This window comes from Sebastes fasciatus, chromosome 16 (assembly GCF_043250625.1).
Source record: "Sebastes fasciatus isolate fSebFas1 chromosome 16, fSebFas1.pri, whole genome shotgun sequence".
NCBI classification, from domain to species: domain Eukaryota; kingdom Metazoa; phylum Chordata; class Actinopteri; order Perciformes; family Sebastidae; genus Sebastes; species Sebastes fasciatus.
In genome coordinates this window covers 2,999,751-3,020,002 of record NC_133810.1, presented here as the reverse complement: position 1 = coordinate 3,020,002, position 20,252 = coordinate 2,999,751, and the positions used below count along the sequence as shown (strand labels likewise).

The window sequence follows — 20,252 nt, the reverse complement described above, 5'->3', positions numbered from 1 at the left end:
ATGTGTTTTCCCTCAATGTGGCCCTAATACTCCGTAGTACATTGTCTCTTTGGCCCTCACTGCATTAGACTTATATACTATATACTTAGACTATAAACTGTGTTACCTTCATCACAATGATCAAATGTTTTGCGGCTCCAGACAGACTTTCTCTTTTTTTTTTCTCGCCTAAAATGGCTCTTTTGATAGTAAAGGTTGCTGATCCCTGGTTTAGTGGATGAACGTTATCAATAACACCTTTAAAAAAAAATGTAGCTGACGTTGGATGTGAGCACGTCATTCGGGATGCAGAGGTATAAATCAACACCAGGATCAGCTGGTCCCGTGAACCAACGAGCCAAATAACCTGCAGATGAACTCTCCCGTCTGGTGAACACACACACACAGTAGTTATTATTGCCTAGGAGTTTTTATTTTCTACAGGAATTTACAGCAAAAAAAGACTAACACTGTTGTTGCTAATATTCCAAAAAGGTCCTGAAAGTCATTTTCTAGCACACTTTTTGACAGGTATTAAAAACACGCACACCTCCCGTCCCGTCTCGGCCCGCCCCGCCCCGCCTCTCACTCCAGTTTCCAGGGCAACTAAAATATTGCATCAATAAAAAATAAAAAATAAAATACATGTGGTACTTTTTTTTTGCATTGGCACAGAACAAAAGCAGTCGGGCAGCAGACGTGGGTCAGAGAGGAGTTAAGAGACACACTTAGTGTTTGATTTAAGCTGCGTGGGGGGAACAGATGTCAGTTATTTTCACACTAAAACTGGAAATGTTCTGGTATTTATTGTCTTATCCCGTGTGATCAATCGCTCCCACCTGCACAGAAGTTCACTCAAATGAACCAAAGTGTATTTTTAATTGCAGTTATGTTAAGTTTCTAAATGTATCGCCTACTTAGAGATCAGTTTCTGCTCATTTAGTTCCCCTTTGCCCTCTGGAACTCTTCATTTCTATTTTCCAAACTCGTCAAATGGGCCCACTGCTGCTTAGTCAGTGCCTCGTGGCATTAGAAAACGGTTGTGGTTGACGTTAAAGCTGCAGTAGTCAGTTTATTTTTGGCATCATTGGGCAACAATCCCATAATAACCTTTCATCATATTGTAATTCAAGTGTTCTGAGAGATAACTAGACTTCTGCTCCTCCTCATGACTCTGTTTTCAGGCTTTAGAACATCTAGCCCGTGACGGGAGACTTTGACCAATCACAGGTCATTTCAGAGAGAGAGAGCGTTCCTATTGGCTGTGCTCCGGTCATGTGACCAGAACTTGGTGTTGCTTCACCAGATTTCACAATGGCGGCGGCGGCGGCACAAACTTTCTCATTTTCCAGCTAAACCGTGCACTACAAGATGATTCTGAGAACATGTGAGGAGAGAAATAGGCATTAACGTAACAGAATATTGATTCATGTTTGATCAGCGCTGTCTAGTTTGACCGTTTGGTCGGAGTTCAGAGTGATTGACAGCCGGCTCTCATAGACGGCAGCTGGACAGCAGACCTCAGATCAGATCTTACTGCTTGTTTTCCTCCGGTCTGTGAAATCTTGCAGATGCCGTTAGGAGCACCGGAGGACACAGAGGCACATGATTTGTTTCAGGTTACCTGTTTCATGTACTACTGTCACGATATAGCGGCCGTTTTATAAAAATAACTTTTTTTAAATCATATTTACTCCAATCTCGCCTACTGATGCTTTAACGTGACTGACTAACGGCTCACGTGAGATATATTATGTGGGCAGAACAACTGACGTAGTATAAAGTGCGTGAGAGTCCGCTAGGTGGGAGGGAGTCGTGGTGGGTGACTAAACTAAAAGTCAACGTTGACTTATTTTCTCACGTCTGTCGTTAGTCCCGTGAATCTAAATAATGTGGATTTAGTTGAAAGGGTGCCTCCGTGCGTCGGTATCTGATGCCGAGGGGAACTGACCAAGCGGCAGTCTTTGTCAAGGAAGGATATACTCACATGATTTAAAAGGTTATTGATTTGCTGTAATAGTTCTTCCCTGTGAAGAGACAAACTTTTGGCATCTATAAATAAACTTGATCTGACAGCTTGTGATAGATCGTGAACATCTGGTTCTCCATGCAGATTAAAACAAAGCCCAAAAAAATAATAATATTTGCAAAACATCGTGTGGCCCAAGTTTGCATCCAGCTGTTTCCTCCCCCCCCGCTGTCATCCAGGATCTAACTCAGCCTCTGTCTGAGTGGAACAGTGAAATTAATCTCTTAAAAAGAAATGAGGAAAAGGGGGTAGGGCGTCCTGCCTCCCAAACCTCCCCAAAAATGCCCACGTTATGACGGGCCTGCTGGAAAAAGTTTTATCGTTTGGAGAAATTTCAGTAGAATCATACAAAGGATTCATTAATTAGGTGTCTTCGTGTTAAATTACCTCGAAGCCGAACTCCTACAAAACTGTTGGAAAAATATCTACAGTATATTCATCTAGTTTAGATGCAGAAAAAGAGAGCTCTTTTCTTATATAAGTGTGGTGAAAAATGATGAGGAACCAGAGGGGGGAGGGTTTGATTGAGAAGCTGCAGTTCATCCACAAGGAGGCAGAAGAAGAAAATAAAAGTGCACTGGAAAAAAAAGCAGAGTTACAAGCCATTTAATCTTGAATTCAGTCTTTTAAAACCATACAAAAAAAGGAGCGAAAAAGGTAAAAATGGAGCCACTTGATTTTGTTTTACTATAATTTCATTTTGAGAATTTCTTAAGTGAAAAGATGCACCAGAATAAATAAAAATGTTTCACCCTTTTCCCCGTAAATCGAGGGCTAAATACAAGATTAACTGACTTGCAGAGGTGAATAATTCTGTATATGTTTGAGAGGAAGGCAGAAGGAAAAGGTGAAAAAAGAGGTAAGAAAAAAGAAGAGTGAAGATATACATGGCAGCTGTAATGATCCACTGTTATTAGTTTATAGGGTGTTATATAAAGCACTACAGACTAGGTGCGTCGGCTGCCTGCCACACACCGGGCTTCATTGTCTCTAATATGCAGCAGTGCGCTACGTTAATGTGTAATAAATCATTTACACGAACAGAAGTTCCCCTCCCACCCCCAACTATTACATCTGCATAGCAAAAAAAGAAAGAAAAACAAATAAATAAAATAACAAACACACAGAAAGAAACCCATAACTGAGCCTTCGAACCGTCTTTAACGAACCGTCTTTAACGAACCGTCTTTAACGAACCGTCTTTAACGATAACTCAAACCCCAGCTGTTTTTTTGTTTTTTTTTCTCGGTGGCTACTGTTTTGTTTTCCTCTAAAAGATAATACAGAAGTAGTTTTGATGCAAGATTTTGTTGTTATTATTATTATTACTTTTTTTTTGTTTGTTTGTGTTTTTGTTTTTTAGAAAAAAAATCGTTTCTTCATGAAGCGCACTTCCTACTTCCTCTTGGTCCGGTTGGCGGTGTGTCCGATTGGCCGGCTAGTCGTCGTCATCGTCGACCACGGGGTCCGTGTCCCAGCACGTAATGTCAATCTCTGAAACACACAACATATTTATTACATTTTTTGGGGATAAAAGATATATTAAAGGGACTATTTGTAACTTTCAGAAATGTCTTGTTAACAGCATCACCTGTGGCCGTGAAGTCAACTAAAGTCAGCGTCCTGTTGCTGGCGCTTGTGCTCGCTCTACATAGACATAAACGAGCATCGCTCAACACAGTGAGGCGACACACGTCAACTAAAAACACAATATCACTCTATATTTCAGCTGCTTGGCAGTAATGTTAGCTGACCAGACCAAGGTCTCTCCATGAATCAATGCTGATCCTAGTGTTGGCTTTTCCTGCTTCAGCTTCCCGACCGCGGCCGGAGGGAACGGGGGAGACGCCGGAGTTTTGGTCTGAGACAATGACGTTTCTCGCTGCGGAGCCCCGTCACTTCACAAGACACAGGAAACCTCTGTTGGTCTGGAGGAGCTGCAGCAGTTATTTCTGCACAAACGTCCACTGTACATTCACTAGATATTCTCAGAGCTAAACTAACTCTTCTGCAGTGTGGAGTGAGCGCGCGTTCACGTCTAGAGGTGGAGCGAGACAGCATGAACGCGCGCGGTGTGAGTGAAGGCAGGCAGAGGAGCAGAGACTCCGGCAACACGCGAGCGTGCATATGTCCAGACCCGGGACATTTATACGCTTAAAAAGTTACAAATAGTCCCTTTAATATTTTCTGGTGTTTCTAATATGTAGCCGACCCTCGTGGATATAAATGGGGTGGATGCAATAATAGAAACGTCCATCAGCATAACACAATGCATTTCCAACTGCATTCCACGTGTTTACACGCTGGGCTACCCAGTGTGTTAGAAAGTGACACCAAGACGTCCTGACGAAGCGCCGGTATGTGACGAGTTGGGATGTGTTGGACTATGACATGACTGCTGTGGAAATGTATATTATACTGAATTCATCAGGACGACAGGTGATATAATATACTAATATACAATATGTGCTCCAAATAAAACGCCGTGGTGTTAATTATGACATTATCATTTTCTTTTCAGACAAGTATCTCACCTGGTGGCTTATTATAAAAGACCGGCGCAGGCTTAGCCGAGGACTCATCTGATTGGCCGAATTCATCCTCCTGTGATTGGCTGAAATAGCCCTCGCTGGCCTGTAACGACAGACAGACAGACAGAAAGAAACTATTAAAGAAAAAGACATAGAACTTGTTTTTGACTGCACAGCAGGATCATTCTGAGCGTGTCTGACCTGAGTCCCTTCTTTCAGCAGCGTCTCCCCGTTGGTCATCAGCCGCTGTCCGTCCTCGATCTCCTTCCCCTCCCCGGATGCATGCTGCAGTGCATGCTGGTAGCTGAGGGTCATCTGGTCGGAGCCCATCACGTCCACGAGACTGGCGGGGTCGTCCTCGGCGGTGCCGGCCGAGCAGAAGGTCGCGTCCATCATCTCGTCGAAGCTGAGGAGCGGCTGAGGCTTGGCGGCGGCGGTGGGGGTGCTGGGCGGGACGCCGCCGTCGCCCATCAGGTCCACCAGATTGGAGGTCTGGGAGGCGTTGGGGTCAGGGCCGGAGCTGCTGTCCCACAGGTTGACCAGGCTGTCGTTCCCGGACTCCCACGCGGAGAAGCCGGAGGAGTCGCGGGCCTGCGGGGCGACGCTCTGCACGGGCTTGATGGGCGCCGACTCCTGGACCGGCGCTTGCTGCTCCTTCTTTGGCACCGAATCTGGAGAAAACACCAATTTAATAATGAATCCTAATATTTTGTCTCAACACAGCCCCCAGTTGAACGTCTACGTTAACTGGACTTTGTTTCAACAGCACTTCAGTGACTATATTTCAGTCTCACCCCACTCGTCTCTGCAGTCCTCCTCGTCCTCCCTGCAGAAGTCCTCTTTGATGGACGTGGTGACTATTTTAGGAATGGGCGACACGGAGGCCATGTTGCGCTCTGTGCTTCCTTCATCGTCCCCTACAGGCACAGAATGGCACAACAACAATCGAAAAGGTACAGAGCAAAACGTCTTGGCAACAGAATTACACTCATACAGCAGACGTGTTGATCGACTGTAACACAGAACGCTTCTCTGAAATTCACAACTGATGTTTGTTTTGGCAAAATATGCCAGACTTTTTGGGAACAATGAATGTTTTAAGGAAGTCTACTTAAAGGCAGAATGAGTAGGATTTTCCTTAAAAAAACAATGTATAGACTCAAACAAAAGTAATCCCTCTTAATCACATATGACCCACTAGAAGTGTGTGGTGCTGTCTGTATCAGCAGAGACCCTGCAGCCCTCGGCCTGCAACTTCTTATTGTGCTAACCTCTATAAAACTAGGGATGCACCGATACCACTTTTTTTCAGACCGAGTACAAGTACTTACATTTGGGTACTCGCCGATACCGAGTACCGATACGAGTACTCCTCTGTGCCAAAAGGCCCTCGTTAACAGCCAGCTGGAGGGTGTGAGCGACACACGGCAGGCTGGGGAGTCCCGCATACGAGGCGGTGCGCTGCCACCGGCTCTAGGTCGGCTTGGAAAGGCTCGGGGCGGAGGTGCTTCCCAGGGCCGTAGCTAAAGTGCTCGCTGTGCCCTCTCTCCCCACAGAGTATTCAATTTGAGACGACCCTACCCCGATGAAATTCATGCACTACTCAAGTAAGTACAGAGTGCACACTAGGGGTGGAACGGTACGTGTATTTGACCCGAACCGTTCGGTACAGGATGTTTCTTTCGGTCCGCGACATCCTTTCGGTTCGCCGCTGTTTACTACTCGCACGCATGGAACAGAAACTCTGGAGTTTTACCCGGAACGTTTTTGCAGTGCACCAGGAATGGTAGCGACGCAGTAGCGACGCAGTAGCGACGCAGTAGCGACGCAGTAGCGAATGATAGTCAAGCTAAACTGCAGATCGGAAGCACACATCCAAGAGTAGCCCAAGGAAATGGCAAAAAAATGCAAATATAGCAAGGTGAAACAACAAGAGGACAAAGCTCTTTCTAAAACGAGAGTAAATCAGGGGTTTATACACCCTAACCCCGGTCAGGAAGCGTGTGCTTCTGGTGTCATTGAGCCGGGGAGGAGAGGTCAACTTCTAAATCCTACTCATTCTGCTTTTAAGATCTTTGAAAGTATTGTGAATCAAATGATGCTGACAGGAAGCTGATATTCTGATTTCCTCACCTCCAGTAGTCACATCCTGTGTTACTTCAACACAAACAACAGTGCACAGAAATCACAGCAATCACGTCACGTTTTGCTGTCACATGACCAGCAACACAGACACTGAGCCAATCAAGACTCTTTGTGGATGGGACTCGAGTTGGTGACATTACCAAGCTGTCGGACGGATTTCCTTAATCACATTCAAAATTTCATTTTGATGGACGGAGCAAAGGGAAAGAGGCAAAACTCCCCAAATTGCTCCCCAAAGTTTGATGTCCAGATGTGTGCAGAGGTATATACTTTATTCTTAGCCATGCTAGCAGCTTGGCTCTAGGGACGACGATGTCAGTCTGCAGATCAGTCGGCTGGTTCACCACTTTGGTCCGGACTGAAATATCTCAACAAGCATCAAACGGATTGCCATGAAATTTGGTTCAGACCATATTCATAATCTACAAGATGGATTGGCACATATTTTGGTAAAGACACTCGTGTTCCCCAGAGGATGAATCCTAAAGACTTTGGTGATCCTCTGACTTGTCTTCTAGCTCCACTATGAGGTGCACATTAAGTGGTCTTGACTGAAATGTCTCAAGAACTATCGGATAGATTGTCATGAAATTTGGTACAACCATTCAAGTTCCCCTCAGGATGTATCCTAATGACTTTGGTGATCCTCTGACTTTTCATCTAGCGCCACCATCAGGTCAACATTTTAATTTGTTATATATGACTAAATACCTGCAAAACTAATGACATTCCCGTCAGCCTCAGCTGTGTTTATAGTGCTAATTTAAGGCCCTGTTCAGACCTGGTATTAACATGCGTCCTCAGTGATCCGATCACAAGTGGACAGCTCTAAGTACAGGTGTGAACACACTCAAGATAGGGGACGCACTCAGGACGCATAGAGATCGGAGGTCACCTTATATTTTGATGTTAATACAATGTACCAGAATTCAAGATATCACTACTGACATTCATGTAATATTACGTCACAACGGCTGCTGTATTAGCCGTGTGTTTACTACTTGTTTATTTGCATATAGAGCGGGGAAGCGAGATCACGAGTGGCCACTGAAGACACATGTGGAGACGCATTCTAATGCCAGGTGTGAACAGACGTACTTAAAGCTGTCCACTTGTGATCCGATCACTGAGGACGCATGTTAATACCAGGTCTGAACAGGGCCTAACAAAAGCTGACATTATACTTGCTAAACATCAGCAAGTTAGCATTTAGCGAAAAGTACCACTGTGCCTAATTACAGCCTCAAAGAGCCACTAGCATCACTGTAATCTCTTGGTCTTTGTTGCTTCGTCTTATGTGAGTGATATTTGTGCCTAAAAGCGAACGTCTCATGCCAAACGTTTGAGACATGACAACCTCGTATTGAGCAGAATAAGTGCAACAAGCACTGTGTGCATTGCCCTGTGACACTTACAGCACAAACTGGACATTTCAGAAGACTGACAGAAAGAGATACCAGGAAATAGGACAGACGGAGAGGCATATAACTGGCAAGTTGTCACCAAAACCCGAGACACAATCACTACGATCCAGCAAGTCATTAAACAGCCATCAGATATCCTCTGAACATTCATTATTATTTATGCATACGGACACATTGTGGGTGAGTCACAGTCACAATGCCGGAGCCACATCCAGAAATACACAACTCATTATGACGAACATCAACACAGCATCGGTTACAGTCAATAGAATCACTTTCCACGATGAAAAACGTCACTTTGTCTCAGATGTTTTTCGATGATTTCATGCTTGTTTGGGAGTCAGACGTCCTGTTCAAGTCACCAGAACAAGATTCCCCCAGAAGGACATGGACACAATAAACCACAGATGAACAACAACAGCAACAGCAGCGTCACTTTGACTGGAAACAAGCGGCTGACTTGAGATGTGTGACCCTGTAAGAATGACTGAAAACATCCAGCTCAGCGGGGTCTCCAATTCACCTCATGGTCAAACGCCTCTGAGGGACCCAGGCTAAAATAGCTTTTAAGAAAATGGATCTTATATACTGAATAGAAAACCAGTTTAAAAGATTGTCAATACCCTTTCATATTAAAATTACAGAGAACTTTCTTTGTTGTGAGCTGTGAACGAGGGATGAAGCAGTTCTTTGCCCACCCAGCGTCTTATCTGCCATCACAGACATGCAACAACACACAGTGCAGATCATAAAGGTGATCTGCATGATTTAGCCCAGTAGCTACATTATTGCTGTTCATTTTCCAAAGCATTTCATGTTTTTTACATTAATTCATACACACCCCGAACCGTGACTAACGAACCGAATGGTTTGGCTTTTTTACCTGAACCGTTCCATCCCTACTGTTAATGCATTTAGGGAATTTAAAACATTTAATGAAAACACTTTAATGCAAGAAAAAAGTAAAATAACCATTTTTACAACTTGTCTTTTGATTGTTTGTAAAGTTCAGTCTTGGATGTCGGAGGTTTCTTAAAGGAAAAGGGATAATCTAATGTCAGATGTTTGTAGTTAATGGGCTAAAAACATGCAGAATCACCGTTATCGTCTTTAAACAGAATGACGACTAGATCAACTCCACAGAGGTCAAAGGGCAAAGATCTATATTCAGTCAAAGGCCAACAAACAGCGGTGGCGACCGACGGACGGCTCGACGGCGTCACACACACACACATTCATACTCAACCACTCACAGTTTGGTCAGTCGGTCAGGAGTTAAAGCAGCAGAAGGTTATTTGAGTGTGTGTGTGTGTGAGATGCAGATCCAGGATCAGAAGAAGCATGAGATCAGAAGAGGAGGGAGGGAGGTGATAGAAGATACAGTGAGATTCTGTAGTTAAAGTTCAGCAGCTTTCTCCCTGTGAGAAAGTTAAATGACCTGGTTGCTAATTTAAAATCATAAAACATCAGAAACAGAAACATTTACAGAGATAATTGAACATCAGCAGCTGACTGGACGACATCTGAAGGATGAAGACTGAAGGGGGACGACAGACTCGACATCTAAAACACAAACCGACAAACAGCTTTATGGTTTACAGCCATAAAGGATATCTTATTATCTAATAGCAGTTAGTATGATGCTTATGTGTGTGTTATCCTATTAGGTTAGCAACAAGAAAGTTTTAAGGCTCATCCACGCTAAAACAACGGCAGCTTTAGTTGCCTTTTCTGACCTGATGTTTAAGGATGATTCTTGCTGTATTTGGTTTTAAGTGTTTGATAAGCTTCTAATGCTACAACTGTTAGTGTACTTACAAAAGTGAAACTGAAATATCTGCACTTAAAGGATAACGCTGGTCATATTATTTTATATTATTCTTATTGTCAACAATGTGTTTGTCCGTCTCTCAGTACTTTCTGACTTCCTGTTTGTGGCTCTCGGCTCCAAACGCTGATACCGAGTACCGATACGAGTACTTCTCTGTGCCAAAAGACCCTCGTTAACAGTCAGCTGGAGGGTGTGAATGACAAACGGCAGGCTGGGGAGTCCCGCATACGAGGCAGTGCGCCGCGACCGGCTCTAGGTCGGCTTGGAAAGGCTCAAAGGTGCTTCCCGGGGCCGTGGACAAAGTGTTACCGAACTGTCCTTAGTGCGCCCCAACCGCGTCGTGCCCCCAGGGCGGGGCTCGGCCCACATAAAAAGCGCCAGGGGTCTGCAGCGATGTCTGCAACCCACCCGACCTGTCTTGAAACACGGACCAAGGAGTCTAACGCACACGCAAGTGAGACGGTGCAATGAAAGTGAGGGTCGGCGTGCAGCCGGCTGAGGTGGGATCCCGGCTTCGCGGGGTCGGGCGCACCACCGGCCCGTCTTGCCCGCACCGTCAGGGAGGTGGAGCGCGAGCGCGTGCGATAGGACCCGAAAGATGGTGACAAGAGGTTAACGTCACGCTGCCGTAAAGTGGTATCGGTGCCGTTGTATCGGAGCCGTTTTGGCGAGTACGAGTACATGAGCACAGTATCGGACCCCGCAACTGGGTTGCCAGAAAGAAAAATAGCTAGATGAGGTTAATAGATACATTCAGAGTTGGCTTTGGATCTTTTTATGGGATCTGTTGACAAGAAGAAAAATCTAAAATACCACCAGACTTATCCTCCAACATAGATCATCTCAGATATGACAGAAAGTCATCTACTTTAAACTGTAACGTAAGGAGGAAGTCAGGGGGGAGATGAGAGTTGTCGTTCGGTGTGTTGGAGGAACGGAGGGTTTTGGGGGGTAAATTCAGCGGGAGGTGGTGAGGTGATATTTAAGGGGTTTGTGTGCAGATGTGTGGGGGGTGAAGTACGAAGATGAAGTGCTAATTGAAATGATGAAAATGCATGTGGACTTAAAAATGTGATAAGAGAATCGTCATCTAATCACTTTTGATTATGTTGAATAATCTAAATAAATCTCAGCTGATGGTAGCTGGCTAGCAGCTAACCTCTGCTAACATTGTCACACTTCCTGATTCATAGAAACACTTAAATTTAAAAAGACTTTTCCAGAAGTCTTTCTTGTCCCAAATTGGAAATGTTCCAGACTCTCTGCGGAGTATTTGGAGGTTTACCTGCACACTAGTATCCCGATGGGAGTGGACTTTTCTGATCATGTTTTTGCATGTAAACATCGTATCCTGGCTTTGTAAACCTGGATAAGACTTTATTCTGGTTCAACACCAGAATAAGACTCAACACTGGGATATTAGCGTCACATCTTTAACTCACATGCAGTTTCATCCTCCGTTATTGTCATTTCTAGATCTGTGTGGGGGGGATTTGTGTGTCTGGGGAGAGATATTGGACGAAGCTGCTGGTGTCCATCTGTCTTCTTCTTCTTCTGCTGTTTATCGGTTATGTGCTGTACCTACCGGCTGCAGCGGCGGGCTGCGTCCGTGCATGTGGCGGGGTGCGGAGGGGCGACGCGCCCCGGGGCGGGGGGGTCGGACTGGGGCTGCTGGGACTGTGCTGCTGCCTCAAGAACGGGCTGTCCAAACGGCCTGGCAGGTCGGGACGACACAAAGCCACACACACACACACACACGAAGATCCAAACACACACACATATATAACAAGGAGACGAAGCGACGCACCAGGACAGAGAGGTGAGGGGGAAGAGATGGACGAGACAGGAAGACAAGACGAGACAAAAACCAAGAGAGGGAAGAGGAGGAAGACAGGAAGAAGTCAGAGTCAAGACACAAGAAGTTCACCCCCAGAGGGACAAAAGTAAGAAGCAGAGAGGATTGTGGGAAAGTCCCGTGGAAACCCATGAAGAGAGAGACACGTGGAGAGGCGTCGGAGGAGGAGTGGATGAATGAAGAAGTGAGTGAGGTAAGAAAGAAGGAATGAGGATGGTGGACAATAATGTTGGGTCAAATGAGTGAAGAAGAAATACCCAGAGAGAGAGAGAGAGAAAAAAGAAGGAAAGAGAGAAAAAAGAAAGGAAGTTAGTAGCGGCTTTAAACAAGCGGACTGTAGACAGCATGCAGTTAAAGCAGAGATGAAACGCTGACGGACTCTGTTATTTTTATCATCAGGTTGTTTAACTTCCATCTCCCACAATCCCAGAAAAGAACAACGTCATTTTGAGTAACTGAAAACTGAGTAAATGTTGGTGCTGCTTGTTTAAAATAACTAATTATGAGGATCTTGGTTATCATGTTTTTACAAAATAATGGCCCTACTCAAAAATCCGTTGCTATGTATAACAGACCGTTGCTATGTATAACAGACCGTTGCTATGTATAACAGACCGTTGCTACGTATAGCAGACCGTTGCTACATATAACAGACCGTTGCTAAGTATAGCAGACCGTAGCTACGTATAGCAGACCGTTGCTACGTATAGCAGACTGTTGCTAAGTATAGCAGACCGTTGCTATGTATAGTAGACCGTTGCTATGTATGACGGACCGTTACTATGTATAGCAGACAGTTGCTATGTATAGCAGCCCGTTGCTATGTATGACAGCAGACCGTTACTATGTATAACAGATCGTTGCTAAGTTGCTACGTATAACAGACCGTTGCTACGTATAACAGACCGTTGCTAAGTATAACAGACCGCTGTTACGTATAGCAGACTGTTGCTAAGTATAGCCGACCGTTATGTATAGTAGACCATTGCTATGTATAACAGACCGTTACTATGTATAACGGACCGTTGCTATGTATAGCAGCCGGTTGCTATGTATGACAGCAGACCGTTACTATGTATAACAGATCGTTGCTAAGTTGCTATGTATAACAGACCGTTGCTATGGCCGGAGTCCTGATGTCGGACTCTGGAGGACAATTTTTGTGTCAAATTATGGATTTCTTCAGTAAGTAGCTGTGTAATAAGCGGGATAACGTACAGCTAGCGGGTCATTATTGTGAAATAAACCCCTTCAGGGCGATGCCAGACCCCTCCGCCTCGCATCGACTGCATCAGCCTGTCTGGGTTTATTTTGCAAAACAATAACCGGCTCACTGTACATTATTTACTCATTACGATGACAATTATTATGTGTATGTGTTCACACTGACTTGTCCATTAAAGCTGATTCTACTGTAGCCTGAGGGGCGACCAACCGTCTGTTTAGGACTCATTACTGGCCGTAAAGCTTACCGAGTGCACGGTTAATTAAAGGAGACATAAATGAGTATCAACAGTCAACTCCTCTCTTCTCAGAGGACACACACCAGAGGGGTTTTAGTGAGAAATATCATCATGAAACTGTAAAAGACGAATGCTGCACACAAACAACATACAAATTAAAATGAAAAAGCTCGTCACAAAGGCTCAACAGCAGCCGTCCAACAAAGAGAAGACAGATTGTCTGGTGGGTGATTCAAAACTTTTTCTTCTTCAAAACCCTTTTGAGATAAATGAGCATCTCTGCAAATGACAGATTTTGAGGTCTGGTTGGAAGGAAGCAGTAGAAGCAGCAGCAGCTGAGGAGATGTTGAACGTGAGAAATGACATGTTGAACTTGACACGTGATGATTCAGATGTCATGAACCCACCCACTGTCTCCCTCCCTCCCTCCCTGGAGTCTCCTTCAGGAGTGTCATCTCTCCATCACAGACTTCTTCACACTGAACCGGGACAAATCGTGCTTTTCATGCCGGCACTCTGCAGCTTTGGTGGAGCTGAAGCAGTCTGTACTTTCAGCTACGTATCGGTGGCCAAGCGGTAGAAAAAAAGTAATTTTGAAGTACTTAAAGGTCCCATATTGTAAAAAGTGAAATTTTTATTGCTTTTATATTATAAAGCAGGTTTAGGTTCTATATAAATACTGTGAAAGTATCGGAACGCTTAATCCACAGAGAAACACACACAGCTCGTATTCAGAAACTGAGCTTTTGAAACAAGCCGTCAGGATTTCTGTCCATTTGTGATGTCACAAATATACAATATTTAGACCATTTCACAGTTTTAAACATACTAAATGGGTCCCAGTTTATTTCCTGTTGCAGTGTATGTAAATGACATCAGCTGACAGGAAGTAAACATGGACCCAAACTGTTGCCGAGCAACGCAATTCTGATTCTGATGTTTACATGCTTTAATGTTCAAACAACACATTATTCTCCTCATATACTGTCTGCCTGAATATACCCGTATTCACCCTCTATCAGAAACGCTCCGTTTTAGCGCATTTCAACGGAATGGCAACGGAAATTGCGTTGCTAGGCAACAGCTTGGGTCCAATTATTTACATACACTGCAACAGGAAATAAACTACGACACATTTAGTATGTTTAAAACTGTGAAATGGTCATATTGTATATTTGTGACATCATAAATGTACAGAAATCCTAACGGCTTGTTTCAAATGCACAATTTCTGAATACGGGCTGTGTGTATTTCTTTGTAGATTTTAGCGTTTTGATAGTTTAACAGTATTTATAAAGCACTTAAACCTGCTTTATAATATAAAAGAAAATCTCACTTTTTACAATATGGGGCTTTTAAGTAAAAGTCCAATGTACTATCAAAGTATTATCTGCAAAATGTACTTAAAGCATCAAAAGTAAAAGTACTCATTATGCAGAATGGCCTCATTTCACAGTGTAATATTAGTGTATAATATTATATTATTCTGGTTTTATCACTAACAAAAAAACATGTAAGAGTATTTTAAAAGGTTGTACTACTTTGTATACTACTTGGCTGAGTACTATAGTACTGCATCATATCACATAAGCATTATATCATATGTTTTTTTTAATGTAAAAAGTAGCTATTAACCATAAATGTCAAATAAATAAATAAAATAAATAATAAATAAATAAATAATAATAAATAATAATAGTAATAATAATAATAATTACTTTAATTAATTTAGTACTTGAGTAATTGTTTCTTATTCCACCACTGTTGGAGGCAGATGTTTGCTGTTCAAAGACTTGCTTGAGTCACAACTTCATCTGCTTGAATTTAAGAGTAGAAAAATAATAATCTTACCTTAAAAAACACCACAAAATAGTATTTTTTCAGTAGAATAAAGTGCAAAAACTCATGTTTGTTAGCTGCCGAGGTGGCTGTGTCATAAAAACATTTCCTTTCCTGGTTTGAAACCTTTTTTTTAAGACTGTGGATGGAAAGATGAGCACAGCTTTCTCTCTGTAGAGTTGTGTAGTCGACCTTACTTAAGTACTCTCTACTCTTTCACCCCGGTTGTCTGGTCTTCAAAACACCTTGGTTGTTTTTTAAATAGAAGATAACTGCGAGGTGAGTTTTAAAGTGTTTACCGGGCCTGTGGACGGAGACGGGTGAGGTGTCGACACTGATGGTCATGGCTCTCTCCTTCAGCTTGAAAAACTCTCGAGGGTTTTCCGACCGCTGAGCGATGATGGCCTTCGCCTCCTGCAAACACACACAGATAAATATAGAAATATATACACACAGCAGTCTGGATTATGTTGTTCAGAGTTCATTGATGTTGAGCAAAAGGAACGGCTAATAAACAAAGATTTGTAAATGATTTATTAAACTTAATCCTGCAGGAAAGTTCAGTATCTTCACTGAGGAATACATTCATCTTTCATAAGAGTTTATAAGTTACTCACCTCTACCTCAGTCTCCTTCTTGTCCAGGTTCAGGTCATCGAGGCTCGGCTCTGTTGCCTGCAGACAAGAAGAATGCAAATGAAGATGCAGTCGATGCACAAAAATAGTTGCAAAAACAGTAATTGGAGGGTTCAAAACCTAAAGAAGGGAAAACGGGAAATTATTCAGATTTTGCAGGAATGTTACGTCTTTTTTAAAAGTATTTTATGAGGAAATTTAATGCTTTTTAAGACTTTTCAAGACCTGCAGATACCCTTTTTAAGACTTTTTAAGACCTGCAGATACCTTGTTAAAAGAAGCATCAAAACATGTCTTTAGTTATTGTTATATCTCACTCATTCAGTAGTTTTCTTTAGCATCTTTCCTGTCTTTTTTATATGAACTTTTGCTGATGTGATGATAAATCGTCATCCGAGCGGCACTACGTTTTCTCCAAAACATATAATGCAAAATAGCTGCTAATGGATCTAATTCTTTGGGCAAACAGTTCGATGTTTCATCAAACAGAAAAGGGCTGTATATTATGATTTAGACTCTCTGCTCACTAGTAATGATGATCGTGATTCCTCGGGGTGGTGATTATTTGGGGAAGCAGCTCAGTCGCTGACAACCTGCTGGTTTCTTCCTTCACTTCCATCAGTAACGAGCAACGCTTAAAGTTCCTTTGAGAGACGCGATCTAACTTCTGTGCGTGTATGAACTCGATGTTCAGAAGATTAGCTGAAATATCACAGCTGTGCTACGACGCAGCAGGCAGCTGATTGCAAGATGAGAGAAATAAACCACGCACACACACACACTGATGTTCTGAATACACTCTCACTGGCAGACTTTACGTTTTTGTAAAGCACACACGGCGTATAATCACTCCCTTCAAACACAAACCCCACTGTCAGACAAATTGATTTCCTTTTTGTGTCACAGCGTGACAAAAAAGCAGAGGCGTGAAAAGCAACATCTTCACGGTGTTTTGGGAAGAGAAGTGATGCTTTGATGGGCGGAGGGGAGCAGAAACAGAAACAACTAAATCATATGGAGAAAAAAACCCCACTTCTAACACGAAGAAGCGAGTCTCCAGATGTTTCACTTCTTTTGCTATCGCACAAGTAGAAAGTGTAATGAAAAGTGCTTTAAATAAGCTGAGCTGAGGCTGTAGATATGTGGTAAAAGAGAAGTGTATATTTGTCCTGGTGAGGTGGATGTGATATCGATATTATACTCTTTTGGACACTGCAATGAATGATTAATGACCGGCAGCAGCGTCATAGTTAGAGATTCAGAATCAGAAACTTACTATGGCGGTCTGGTTCCGCAACCTCTCTTTGGTCTCTTCCTCCTCCAGCAGCTTCTTCCTGTTCTCACACACAGAAACACACAGATTAGATCAGATTTTACACGCCCGACACCTCAAAAAATACCTGATTTTCTTTTTACAATTTTCCAATGACAATCGATCTTTAGAAGTTAAAGGTGTTTTCAACAAACGCTACGCCGTTAAGAGCTTCTAAGAACTGTCCATGGTGCTGAAGATGGTGTTGAATACAGTTTAAAGTAACTTTGCATATTTAACTGTCTGTTAGTTAGTTGTAAAAGTCAATAACACAAAGAAATGTTTTATACTTGGAGTTCAGTATTAAAATGCGGCTTGAATTGCAGTAACTTTGATGTGGCTGCTGCTGGACGCAGACGACACTCTTAAAATCGTATTAAACCCAAAGTGAAGCAGTGACTGTTCCTGTAAGTTTCATGAATATGCAGCTCATCTATAACTGTCATTTTGTCATAATTTCTCTATTAGACCTGCTGTATGTATATACATGTAAGCAAAACAACATACGCATCATAAATACAAAGAAAAGAGAAGATATCAGGAAAGTATCACTAACATCACTGTTTGCGAGAAAAGTATAGACTTTAAAATGAACAAAAACAATAAAGCGTTAAATAAAACATGTGGTTTTTGGTTCCTCCTGCAGGTCCTGGAGGTCTCAGCCTCCTCTGAGCCAGCAGGGACTCGTTCAGACGGTCTCTAGTTGTGATGCTTTTGGGAAATACCTCTTAAGATTAAGAAGGTTCTTAAGAAGGATTTTATGATCATCTTAGTCCAGGGGTCAGCAACCTTTACTATCAAAAAAATAATACTAATCTATCTGGAGCCACAAAACATGTGATCATTGTGATGAAGGTAACACAGTTTATAGTCTAAGTATATAGTATATAAGTCTAATGCAGTGAGGGCCAAAGAGACAATGTACTACGGAGTATTAGGGCCACATTGAGGGAAACAACATCTGAGATTTACAGAATAAAGTCAGAATATTACGAGAAAAAAGTCATAATATAACGAGAATAAAGTTGTAATAGTATGAGAATAAAGTCGTAACTTTAGGAGAAAAAAATTAGTAATATTACGAGAATAAAGTCGTAACTTTACGAGAAAAAAAGAAAATTACTACTTCATAATATTATGACTTTATTCTCATAATACTACGACTTTTTTTTCTTGTAAAGTTCTGACTTTATTCTCATAATATTATGACTTTATTCTCAAAATCTGAGATTATTTTTTTTTCCCTCAATGTGGCCCTAATACTCCGTCGTACCGTCGTACCATAGACCTACAACAATGATAAATAAAAATGAAAATGTAAACAAAAAACAGTTATTCATTTCCATGTTTATAAATCCACAGGGAGCCACTGGAGAGGAGCTGAAGAGACGCATGTGGCTCCGGAGCCACAGGTTGCTGATCCCTGATTTAGTCTTTGGGAAACAGGGCTCAGGTTAGTTTAACAGTCAGAGTCCTGTGTTTTACAACATGAGATCATTTACTCTTTTGCTAATCGGGACATGCTGGCGACTCCTGTATCTGTTCTTCCTGAGTGATGATACCGAGCGCTGCTCACCTGTGCTCCTCGATCTGCGTCTCCCTCTCGCGGTACCGCTGTTCTCGGCTCTCCTGCTCTTTCTTCTCCAGCTCCATTCGCTCCTCCTCGAAGCGCTGCCGCTCCTCCGCCACCTTCTTCTTCTCCTCCTCCTTCCTCACCTCCTCCTCGCGCTGCAGAGCAAACACAGAAGAAGAAGAAGGAAGAAGACATGAGCTGGAAATGTTCCAACTAATGACAGAAAATATATATCAGTCAGAGTCCGAGGTGATGTCTTCAGACGTCTTGTTTTGTCCAACACCAGAGATGAAGTGAACCCCCGACAAAGTTTTCTTTACCAACATTTTGAGCGTGCTCACTTTCAGTTTGACCTCCAAATAAAGTGCAGTGTTATCTCAGCTGTTGGGAACGATACGTAGATAAAAACCCAGGTGGTAATAAATCAGGATGATCCTTTAACTTTCCTTCATTCATTCATCTTAACCCCCCCCTTCCTTCCTTCCTTCCTTCTTCTTCCCCTCCTACCTTGGCCTGCTCCCAAAACTCCTCTCTATTGATTTTCTTCATCTCCACCTCTGCGTTGGTCTTCTCGTACACTGTGCCCTGAGAGAGATAGAAAGAGAGAGAGAGAGTCAGGGTTACATTTATCCTTATGAATAAAACATCCTTATCAATGTTTCTCAATGTAAAGTCTATAAAAGATATGATCAATGACAAATCTGCAAAGGTCTCGCCGGAGTTTCTCGGTGTGAGAACAAAACTGTTTCTGAGTTTTCGTCACAGAGAGAGAGCAGTTTGTGTTTTTGAATTTCTCCATTTACTGAATATATTAAGGCTCCGTGTTTCACAGCAGCACGACCTCTTCACTGTTACCTCTTTTTGAAAAGCATACAGTCCTCTCTCATCCTCTGTCTGGTAAAATGATAATTTGTTCACCCTAAAGGGAACTTTAGAGGGAACTTAACTTGAGTTAAAGAGGTTCAAATTTATAAAAAGGTGTATATAAAAGTAATGAACAATGAAAAAAGTCCAGCTCTGTTAGTTCTTAATTACAACTGTAGTATTTGATCAGACTTTTTACTCTGACTGATGAAGTAGAAATTAATATAAATGTGTTGAGGGAGAAAAATAAGATTAAACTTAAAAGGCACTGGTCTAAAAACACAACTTATTTTCTCTGTGTGTGAGAGTCTACTCTCTCTCTCTCTTTATACCACGTCTGCGTGTTCCTCCTCTCTGGTTTTCAGGCGGCTCAGGACCGGGCTCGCCACCACCGCCGTCCCGTTGGTCAGCCGCTGCCCGATGGCTAACGGGTCGATGTCGTCCAGACTGCTGGCGTTGACGGTGACCTCCACCCCCTGGAGACAGACAGATGTTTATTACTTTCTTCTTATTAATATTGTTCATTGCTAAATCACACATGCACACAGTGAAATTCTGTTATGTTTAGTTATTCTTTCTAATTTAAGTTTTACAAATTTGCTTTTTCCTTATTCCGATACATGTAAACTAACATCAGTATTCATACAGATAGATTTAATATGATCGAATGTCTTGTTTCGTATATATTGTACAGTAATATACAGCAATATAGTAAATCCAATCCAATTTTATTTATAAAGCACATTTAAAAACATCAAAAGTTGACCAAAGT

At 42.5% G+C, this 20,252-nt stretch overlaps 1 protein-coding gene across 5 annotated transcripts in view; it reads right to left on the bottom strand.

Annotated features, from left to right (window-relative positions):
- Window positions 1-390: 390 nt before the first annotated feature.
- Window positions 391-20,252, bottom strand: part of dbn1 (drebrin 1) — a 118,849-nt gene continuing 98,987 nt past the window's right edge. Inside the window, exons 5-16 of one of the 5 annotated variants that reach the window (XM_074611805.1) lie at window positions 19,813-19,956; window positions 19,124-19,201; window positions 18,620-18,771; window positions 17,008-17,065; window positions 15,714-15,770; window positions 15,396-15,510; window positions 11,525-11,653; window positions 5,334-5,456; window positions 4,741-5,210; window positions 4,543-4,642; window positions 3,222-3,502; window positions 391-3,180 (exon numbers count right to left, since the gene is read on the bottom strand). In XM_074611805.1, coding sequence (XP_074467906.1) covers window positions 3,447-3,502; window positions 4,543-4,642; window positions 4,741-5,210; window positions 5,334-5,456; window positions 11,525-11,653; window positions 15,396-15,510; window positions 15,714-15,770; window positions 17,008-17,065; window positions 18,620-18,771; window positions 19,124-19,201; window positions 19,813-19,956 — 1,482 coding nt within the window. In that variant the 3' untranslated portion in view covers window positions 391-3,180; window positions 3,222-3,446. The remainder of the gene's footprint in view (window positions 3,181-3,221; window positions 3,503-4,542; window positions 4,643-4,740; window positions 5,211-5,333; window positions 5,457-11,524; window positions 11,654-15,395; window positions 15,511-15,713; window positions 15,771-17,007; window positions 17,066-18,619; window positions 18,772-19,123; window positions 19,202-19,812; window positions 19,957-20,252) is intronic. The other 4 variants (XM_074611806.1, XM_074611807.1, XM_074611809.1 and 1 more) reach the window with 4 other exon arrangements.